General features: G+C 33.1%; 1 protein-coding gene across 10 annotated transcripts in view; it reads left to right on the forward strand.

Annotated features, from left to right (window-relative positions):
* Positions 1-10958, forward strand: part of PPIP5K2 (diphosphoinositol pentakisphosphate kinase 2) — a 71141-nt gene that overhangs the window by 14975 nt on the left and 45208 nt on the right. For all 10 annotated transcript variants that reach the window (XM_015558256.1, XM_015558236.1, XM_006755134.2 and 7 more), the window contains exons 7-14: positions 1717-1818; positions 3154-3315; positions 5246-5367; positions 6543-6644; positions 7253-7339; positions 8093-8168; positions 8256-8365; positions 9544-9629. In XM_015558256.1, coding sequence (XP_015413742.1) covers positions 1717-1818; positions 3154-3315; positions 5246-5367; positions 6543-6644; positions 7253-7339; positions 8093-8168; positions 8256-8365; positions 9544-9629 — 847 coding nt within the window. The remainder of the gene's footprint in view (positions 1-1716; positions 1819-3153; positions 3316-5245; positions 5368-6542; positions 6645-7252; positions 7340-8092; positions 8169-8255; positions 8366-9543; positions 9630-10958) is intronic.

A 10958-nucleotide genomic window follows, 5' to 3' on the forward strand; every position in this document is an offset into this window, starting at 1 on the left:
AGCACTAAGGATGTCCGACTGCAGCTTAGGCCTGCTCTCCGCTGGCAAGTGGACATCCCCCAAGGGCTCCTGGGCTGCCAGAGGGATGTCTGATTGCCAGTTTAGGCCCAGTCCCCTGGGGAGCAGGCCTCAGCCAGCAGATGGTCATCCTTCAAGGGGTCCCAGACTGCGAGAGGGCACAGGCCAGGCTGAGGGGCCTCCCCACCCCCTGAGTGCACAAATGTTTGTGCACCGGGTCTCTAGTCCTATATAATAAAAGCCTAATATGCTAAGTGTCTGGTTTCGTGGTCGGTTGTTCAACCAATCAATGCGTAATATGCTAAGACTGCTCAATCGCACCCTATGACATGCACTGACCACTAGGAGGCAGACACTTAATGCAAGAGCTGCCCCCTAGTGGTCAGTGCGCTCCCACAGGGGGAGCGCTGCTCAGTTAGAAGCCTTGAGCTGGGCTCATGGCTGGCGAGCGCAGCAGTGGTGGCGGGAGCCTTTCCTGTCTCTGCAGCAGCACTAAGGATGTCCGACTGTTGGACATCCCCCAAGGGCTCCTGGACTGCAAGAGGGTGCAGGCCAGGCTGAGTGACCCCCCCCTACCCCTCGAGTGCACAAATTCCGGGCCTCTAGTAATAAAATAAAAGCAAATCAGGAATAAAAGATGATGATATTGAGTTACTTTGTATTGGCAAAGATAAAAAAGATGGAAGTAGATGGAAAACAAGCCCAAGTCCAAATGTTGTTGGCAGGAAAGCAAATTAGTATAGCCTCTTAGCTACATTGTTTAGTAATATATCAGGATGAAAATTTACATACACATAAATAATCATGGACGTGCAAAATAAAGACAGAATGATACTATTTTATATCCACTAGGGTAGCAAATATTAAAAAGTCCTACAATACCCAGTATAGACAAGCAATATAGAGCAATGGGAACTCGCATACATTGCTGGAGAGATTGTAAATTGTTAAAACATTGTATAAAAGATTTTGACATTATTTTTGTAAGTTGAATATGGGCATAGTCTCACCTAGCAATTCCATTTCTAGTATATACTTTAGAAACAATCTTGCACACATGTGCCACAGAGACACTTTTAAGAATGTTTAAAGCAATGTTGTTCTAATAGGTAAAGCTTTAAAACAACTCAAATACACATTGATAGGAGAATGAATAAATTATAGTATATTTATATGGTGGAAAATTCTATAGTAGTAAAAGTGAACAAACCAGAGCAGCGGTTCTCAACCTGTGGGTCTCGACCCTTTTGGGGGTCAAACGACCCTTTCACAGGAGTCGCCTAAGACCATCGGAAAACACATATATAATTACATATTGTTTTGTGATTAATCACTATGCTTTAATAATGTTCAGTTTGTAACAATGAAATTGGGGGTCACCACAACATAGAGGAACTGTATTAAAGGGTCACGGCATTAGGAAGGTTGAGAACCACTGGTCTAGAGTTACATACAACAACATGGTTGGATCTTAGAAACATTATTCTTAGTGTTCATTGTATTTTTTAATGCTATTTAACTTACATGTAAGCCACAAATGCAGCAGAAAATATAATGTTACCTACACAGTCTTGTTAAATATTTGTGGATTAAAACAAATTATTTTTGTCTAAGATGGAAATAGATGCTAAAGGGTTATATTATAAAAATGAAGGGAATAATTTAGTTTTTATGCTGATGGACATATTTTGTTTTCAGATTGGCAGTAGAAGTAGTGTTTATTCCCCAGAAAGCAATGTACGAAAAACGGGCTCATATATATATGAAGAGTTTATGCCCACAGATGGTACTGATGTTAAGGTAGGGTTGATTAAAGTATATTTTAATTTTGTATTTAGAGTTTACGGTGATATCAGAAAATAGAGTACCCTTTAATTAGCAATGTCTATTCTTTATCTGTCTTGTACTATGAAAGCCTTTGGAAATCTGAAGCCTATAGACTCTTTTTAAAAAAATTTTTTATAAAATAATGTTTTTAAATGCTTAAAATAAAACATACAAGATTAAAAAATGAGATAAATTTTATTGAAATATAGTTATCAAATATTTAAAAACCAACTTTGTGATATAATAATATGTATGCTTCTTTAAAAGGACATTAAGTAATAAAATATAGTGGGTCTAATAGCCATCACAGTTTCTAAGCACTCATCAGTGTAGATCAGTGATGGCGAACCTATGACACGCGTGTCAGAGGTGACACGCAAACTCATTTTTTTGGTTGATTTTTCTTTGTTAGATGGCATTTAAATATATAAAATAAATATCAAAAATATAAGTCTTTGTTTTACTATGGTTGCAAAGATCAAAACATTTCTATATGTGACACGGCACCAGAGTTAAGTTAGGGTTTTTCAAAATGCTGACACGCTGAGCTCAAAAGGTTCGCCATCACTGGTGTAGCTGATGTTTTGAGATATGCAACAACTGTAATGTGTTATAAAAATGTGTGATTTCTGTTGGCAAAGATAAAAGTATAGACAAGTCTTAATTGCTTTACCTTTTGTCAGTCTGTGTAACCAGAGTGCTTTCTTAAATCTGATCATGAACCTCTCCTTTAAAATTCTCTTGTGGATCCTCATTGACCACAGGATAATTACCAGGTTCATAAAACTGGCATACAAGATATTTATTTCATAGTTTGTCTGCTGTCTGTCCTATGAACCTTATTTCTTATGGTATAAATCAGGCCAAATAACTTACTCTTACCTGAATACCTTGTGCTATTTCATGCCTCTGCCCTCTTCTGTGTTTATTACCTTTGCTTAGAGTGCCTTTCCATCTCTTGTTTGCCTTTAAATTTATGCTCACCCTCACCTTCCTCCTTTATTAAAATCGTCTTTTGGCAATTATTTCTATAATATTTTTTTTTGTTATTTGTACCTCTCCTTTGTTAAACTAAAAAATTTTAAGAAAAATCACATCAGTTACATCCCTGTATTCCCTCATAAGACTCAGTATAATTTTTTTTCTAGAGAATTGAACTTTACCAGTTTTGCCATATAATTAATTATTTATAACTTCTTCCAACATATTAAAAATTTGCCATGTAAATAGAAAGATGTGTGAAAGCCTAATCTGGAGACAAATATTTTTTATATTTTAATAAAATATATACTTTAACATTCATAAAAGGTTTATACAGTGGGTCCAGATTATGCCCATGCTGAAGCTCGAAAATCTCCAGCGCTTGATGGCAAGGTCGAACGAGACAGTGAAGGAAAAGAAGTAAGATACCCTGTTATTCTCAATGCACGAGAGAAATTAATTGCTTGGAAAGTCTGCCTTGCATTTAAGGTAAGATGTTATACAGCCCATATAGACCTGTGTAAAGGGAATTCTAATTTTATTTTTTTTTAGTAAAATAACGTGTTATTTGGGCTTACAATTGGAGAAATAACGAGAAAATAAAAGTGAACAATTTATGTACTCTTCAAGGGATTCTTGCAGTGCCCAAAAATAAAAATATATAATAAATGAAGGCCTTTGTTTTTCTGTATTCTTTCTGTATTACATAAAACAGAACTTTGTCAATTTATTCAGAAATTAAAATTATGGAAAAAAAAAAACACACCAAAACACTAGTTAACCAGTTTTTAGAGGTATTATTAAACATACTAAAAACAAAACAGGTTGTGTTATTTACTCATAGAATTTATAAATGATTTTTGTTGTCAAGTAACAGAGATCCTCAGTATTCTTCTAGTCTTGACAACCAGTCTGTTAGCCTAGTATATCTAATAAAATATGTTCATGAAAGCAATAGAAATATATTTCTTTTTTTTTAAAATATATTTTATCGATTTTTTACAGAGAGGAAGGGAGAGAGATAGAGAGTTAGAAACATCGATGAGAGAGAAACATCGATTAGCTGCCTCCTGCACATCTCCTACTGGGGATGTGCCCGCAACCCAGGCACATGCCCCTGACCGGAATCGAACCTGGGAGCTTTCAGTCCGCAGGCCGACGCTCTATCCACTGAGCCAAACCGGTTTCGGCTAGAAATATATTTCTTAAAGAAAACTTTTTACTTCCAATATTTGACTACATCCCTCAATCTATATTGTTAGGCCTTTACTACTGTAAATATTTTTATTATTATTATGTTAATGGAAGTATACTTTTACAATTCTTTTTATATTTTTTATTAATCCTCACCCTAGGATATTTTTCCATTGATTTCTTTGGAGAGAGGAAAGGGAGGGGGAGAGATAGACAGAGAGAAACATTGATGTGAGAGAGACACATCGATTGGTTGCCTCCCACACATGCCCCACCAGGGCTGGGAATTGAGCCTGCCACTGAGGTATGTGCCCGTTAGTCCATGGACTGATGTGCCATCCACTGAGCCAAACCGGCTAGGGTGTACTAAATCTACTATAAAGATTTAGATAGAAGTTTTACAATTTGTGTCTAATAACTTCAAAAACTACATTTTTGAAGACTTACCTTGGAAATATAATTTAAAGATGAGTGTGTATTGTTTGATAGTAAATGGTAAGTAAATTCTTTATTAATAATTTGAAGTCTCTTTTATGGAAGGAATATTAGCCTATAAATATGTTTTACTAACTATATTTAATCATTTTAACTTGTAATATTAAGATTTCAAAAGCCATGACTTAACATCACATTATGCTAATATGTAATGATTTGAATATAAAATAGAAGATAGGAAAATTCCTGGAGCTTGAACAGGAAATGCATACCTTTCAACTGTTTTGTTCTCCCAAATAAAGTAAATTTATTTTGGGTACTCACAAGTGTGTGCTTGTCAGAGTTTGAAAGATTTATAGGGATAATTTGACATTTCCTTTGAGATATTTCTTCAAAATTGTTTTATCTTTTTCTTTTTTGGATTAAAGTGGTATCATTTCTGCTAGCACAAAATTTATCAAAGCCTTTATATGTTTTTATTTTTGTTTTTTATAGAAATGTTACTTGAGAACTGGATAAAAAAATATAATTTGTTTTGGTTTCTCTAGTCCCTTAAATATTGTTGTTCTACATCTACTTTATAATACTGATTATATGGCATATGTTACATATTTTCAGGGTACTGAAGTTGCAAATAAGTAATTTCATTTTTTTTACTTATTATGAAGTAAACTAGTAAACAATAATACACTTTTTGGCATTTATATAATTTGATATGTTCTAACAAGCCTGGGAAATTGTGAATATTAATTCAAATGGAACTTTACATTTTATAATTTATTTTAAATAGCAAACAGTTTGTGGCTTTGATTTATTGCGAGCCAATGGACAGTCCTATGTCTGTGATGTCAATGGCTTCAGTTTTGTGAAAAATTCCATGAAGTATTATGATGATTGTGCAAAAATACTTGGGTATGAATTTTTTCTTTATATTTCTTCTTCTTTACTTTTATTACAGCGAATACATACTAGTTATACAGAAACTAAATAATAATTATCAACATCAAATGATTAGGATTTTGTTAGCACTGTAAAAATCAGTGTTTGTAAAATGACAACCCCAAAGATCATGCCAAATCATTTATAATTTGAGTTATCAAAGATAGATTAATTTATGACCAGTGTAGATAAAGGCTTAAAGGTTTTTTAACTTCATAGATTTAGAAATGCTGTGGTTTCATTCTCTTATATGGCCCAAAATTAACATTCATGAAGTAAATAACCAGAGTGAAATAGAAATATTTGGAATTCGGGATTCTTTTGAATAATACTACTTTTTTAAAACGTTACTTAAAGATCTTTCTTATGAGATTATCAACTGAATGTAAAAGAAATTATTGCTTACAAAAATGCTGTCTTTATATTCTTTAACCTGTTTTCTTATACCCTGATTTAAAAGACTTACAAAACAAGAGCTATCACTCAACCATTTTTTTTTCACTCAACCATTTTAAAGTATATATGACAAAGCCATAAGAAACTTACACTTTAAAATTTATTTTAATAATTGGAATCAGCTTTATTGTATATTTCAAAGATTTGTAAACTTATCCTTAAAGTGAAATTTGGGAGCTTACTAAATTTTAGCATGAATAGATGCTAAACTAAAAACCAAAAATATTTTTTAATTTCTTAAACATGTTTGTTAACCCTATTAGTAAAATATGATAGAAATTTGTTAAAAATGGGCAATGGTATTTAAAATAGCTTATAGGTGATCAATACATTAGTAAGAATTGATTAGTGACCATACAGAAGAGATAATCTTGGGTTTTAGAACCTCTGTAAAGTAGATGTGATACAGTTATAGTGAATTATTTGAATATAATGTGACTTACATTTTTAAAACTAAAGTATATAAGTGAATACTTTTAAATTTATGGGACCCCATTAGTGTGTTCTGATATACCAGTTTAGAACTGTTTGTCTAATATTTCTTGATGAGCATTGATTTTTTGGGTTACTTTTGTGCTGTTGTCACATAATCACTAGATAGTTTGACTTTAACTCCTATAATTCTGTATTTTTTGTCTTAAAATGAACTACTTTTTTAATTTTAATTTTTATTTTTTTTACTTTTCTCAAAGCAATATTGTGATGAGAGAGCTTGCTCCACAATTTCATATCCCCTGGTCAATACCCTTAGAAGCTGAAGATATCCCAATTGTACCAACTACATCTGGAACTATGTAAGTTTGAATATTTTCATTTAGAAACTCCTTGGGTTTTCCCCAGTAGTCTGTGCTATTGCAATAAAGATTAAATTTCTGAATGATTATTAGATACTTTATTTGATATGTTTTCATATGGTCCACATTGCAGATGGAGCAGTAGATTACATGCTTTTACTGGGGTTCTCGTGGACTAAAAATGTTTCACATTGTTATAAATAAAATCCCCAGAATGCTTGGGTAATTGTAGAACTGTTTTATTAAACCATAAAAATGAAGGAGGTGACAACAGATGCGTTACTTAAAGGTTTATAGTTAGTGGTCATACAACTTTGGCATGCTTAGCATGTAAAGAAAAAGTATAAAGTTATATTTTGAGTTAATTGAACTAATATTGCCAAAGTGTTTCATAACATTCTAGTGAAAGTTAGTGTGTGAAGCTCACCTATTACTCAGGTGAATTGACCATATTGTTCACATTCACAGCTTAGAGACTTACATTAACATATTAAATATTCTCAAAAGTCCTTGGGGGGAGGATGACAGAAGTATTTAATTTTGTTTTTAAACCCATATTTCCAAACTTATTTAACACAAATTGAGAATTTCTTTTGTTTTAATTTTAGGATGGAACTTAGATGTGTCATAGCTGTCATACGTCATGGGGATCGAACACCAAAACAAAAAATGAAAATGGAAGTGAGGCATCAAAAGTATGTTTTTAGGGGAATAATTTAATACTCAGAAGATAATATATTATTTTTGATAGATGATTAGCTATTTCAATTACTGCATCATATAGAAAAACTGTTTACTACTATTTATTGGCCATTAATATTTAAACCTGTGGTTGCAAACAAAATCCATTTAAAATAATTGTATGTAATAGCATCTGAAAATTATTGTGGCAGTATCCATAAATGACCCTCAGTCTGACCTAGTTTTCATTTATTGCTGTAAATGTGTTCTATTTAATCTTGGTTTATTGTTCTCTTATATTGCTCTCTGACAGTCATTAACCTCCCAACCTCTAGAAGAAAATTAGTATGATGAAAGTTTGTTTTTTTCTATTTAGTATTTGACATGCAAAACCTGAGCCATTAAATATATACTGAAACATTTTTAAAGTATATATGTGTATGTTGTGACTTCAGAGAACATATTTCAGATATTTTGTTTCATAATCATAAGTTGTTTTTATCATGAGACACTTACATAATCCAGTGATTAGTTTGATATGGTTTAGGGAAATATAAAAGTCTATCAATCAACATAAAGAAACAACATGGTATAATGAAGAAGGGCAAGAAGACACGCAGTATTTGAAATCCAAAGAGCCCGAGTCACATATCTATGATTTGTTATCATTATAGTTCTGTATCTACTATTTACTATAATTGATTTAAGTATATTGTGAAAATATTAATTATTGCAAATGACTAATAGTGCTCTGTCTTTTTTATAAGATTTTTTGATCTTTTTGAAAAGTGTGATGGATATAAATCTGGGAAATTAAAACTCAAAAAGCCAAAACAATTACAGGCAAGTGCATTTGATTTCTTGTTGAGTTTTAAATTGCTATTGGGAAAGTTATATAAAAATGTAATTCTTTCTTAATTTATTTTACAGGAAGTGCTGGATATTACACGGCAACTTCTTATGGAGCTGGGGCAAAATAATGATTCTGACATTGAAGAAAACAAGTCAAAACTTGAACAACTTAAGACTGTATTAGAGATGTGAGTATCTTTGAACTACTTAATTTTGATGATGACTTGTAATGTTCTTTTGAAATTATGTGTGACTTTCCTTGTTAATTTCTTTCAGTTTGATATTTTTACTCTTTATCACTGTAGCTGAGGAGAAATTAGTGAAAGCCTATTGAGATTTTTATTCTCACCAGTGAGAAAATAGGTGTTGTATTGAAGGTTATTGTTTTAGTTTTAATTTTAATAAGAAGATGAAAAGAGGACATCAAATTTGGGTCTTCTATGAAATACTACTTAGTATGAAGTTCATTTTGCTAACGACAACAGATTCGGCGCTGTTTAAAAGTATAATAATTTTGAACTATGTTTTAGTCAAGTGAAGTAGGTACCACTGGTATTTCTATTATAAACTTTATAATTTTGACCACTTACAATCTTATTTTTTTATTTTATTTATTATTTCCTTTGGGGTTTTGTTGTTGTTGTTGTTTTGTTGTTGTTGTTTTTACAGAGAGGAAGGGAGAGAGATAGAGAGTTAGAAACATCAGTGAGAGAGAAACATCGATCAGCTGCCTCCTGCACACCCTCTACTGGGGATGTGCCCACAACCAAGGTACATGCCCTTGACCAGAATCGAACCTGGGACTCTTCAGTCCACAGGCCAGCGCTCTAGCCACTGAGCCAAACCAGCTAAGGCAAGAAACTTTTTTTGTATTATTATTATTTTTTAATCCTCACCAGAGGACATTTTCTTGATTTCACACCAGCCATGGCTATATTTTCATTTTTTTAAAAATATTTTCATTGATTTTTTTACACAGAGGAAGGGAGAGAGATAGAGAGTTGGAAACATCGATGAGAGAGAAACATCGATCAGCTGCCTCCTGCACATCTCCTACTGGGGATGTGCCCGCAACCCAGGTACATGCCCTTGACTGGAATCGAACCTGGAACCCCCCAGTCCGCAGGCTGACGCTCTATCCACTGAGCCAAACCGGTTTCAGCTATATTTTCATTTTTAAGGTGCTAGAATGACTACTTTTGCCACAGATATTTTACTAGGATATTTTGAAGAATTCAACAAGGTAATTAAATAGAGGAGGCAATAAAATGTAAGGTTAGTTTTTTTCTGTAGATGGATTTAGTTGTTTTCTAGGAGGTCATATTACTGAATGTTGTTCATTCTGCTTGCCATTTTTATTTTTCAGGTATGGCCACTTTTCTGGAATAAATCGTAAGGTGCAATTAACCTATCTCCCTCATGGTTGTCCTAAAACATCTAGTGAAGAGGAAGGTATGTCATTATTAATGCTTATTGTGTTTTAATTATATGTAGGGACTGGCTTACTTTTTAGTGCTGTTTTGTTAACTGCTTTCTATCTAAAATGTAGATTTTTATCCTTTAAGTAAAGGGTAGATTTTATTATATTGAAAACTGCATAGAACTTCCCTTTTACTCTGGGGTTGTTTCAGAAAACTTATTTATTTATAACTAAATGTTACTTAATGAGCCTCTTCCTGTTTTGGTAGAAGAGGTCAAACTATATAGGATGAAAGCTCAAAAAGTATGAAAAGACTATTTAAAAACATACACAATCAACGTGTTCAAAAATATTTTTCTCCAGAATAAGCATTTAAATATGATTAGTCTTTTCAGAGTAGTCAGCACAAAAGTTCATATACTCATTTACCTTTCAAAAGGAAAATAGGCAGGGGTTAGAAAAACCATTTTGTGGAGAAATGCAGATGCCCAATAATTACAGTAGGTCCTCGGGTTATATCGGAGATCCATTCCTACGGCTCGCGATGTAACGTGATATTCGCCATAAGTCAGAACCCACCTGCATAAGCATCTACGTCACTCACATGGAGCACATACACAGCAGTAATGAAGTGAAACAGTAAAACAAATTTAAAAGAAAGATAACAATTCCTGGTAAATAAATAGTATAAGACATAAAGCACATATGTACATATGTCGAAATGACAGAACTTTTTTTTTTTAATAAATAAATGGGAGATGTCAATGTAACCACGAAACATTGTACGTCAAGTCCGATGTAACCTGAGGACTGTCAGTAATATGATAATAATAATAATTACTCTTGCCTATCACATTGCAAAAGTGTCTTCTTATTTTATTCTTTTCTCAAACTGGTAATAAAGAATGCTGATGAGAATATAGTGTGGCAGGATTTCAGTCTACTGGTAGGAGTATAAATTGACCTAACTCTTTGAATAGTAATTTGTCAATATCTGTATATCAGGAACTTCAAAAAATGTTCATATGCTTTAGCCTTAATTCTATTTATATGAGTTTATCCCAAGGAAATAATTGAATATTCAGGGGAAGATTGATCTATTGGGACTTTCAAAATGGCATTATTTATACTAGCAAAAGTTGAAGCAATGATTATCTTTTTTTTTTTTTTTTTTATTTTTTATTGATTAAGAAATTACATATGTGTCCTTGTCCCCACGATACCCTCAACCCCCCCCACTCTTGCCCTCCCCCCCCCCCTGTTGTCCGTGCCCATTGGTTAGGCCTATATGCCTGCATGTAAGTCCTTTGGTTGCTCTTTCCACTTTACCCCCACCCTCACCTACCCTCCCTCCAAAGCTC

This window comes from Myotis davidii, unplaced genomic scaffold, assembly GCF_000327345.1.
Source record: "Myotis davidii unplaced genomic scaffold, ASM32734v1 scaffold473, whole genome shotgun sequence".
Classification (NCBI taxonomy): Eukaryota; Metazoa; Chordata; class Mammalia; order Chiroptera; family Vespertilionidae; genus Myotis; species Myotis davidii.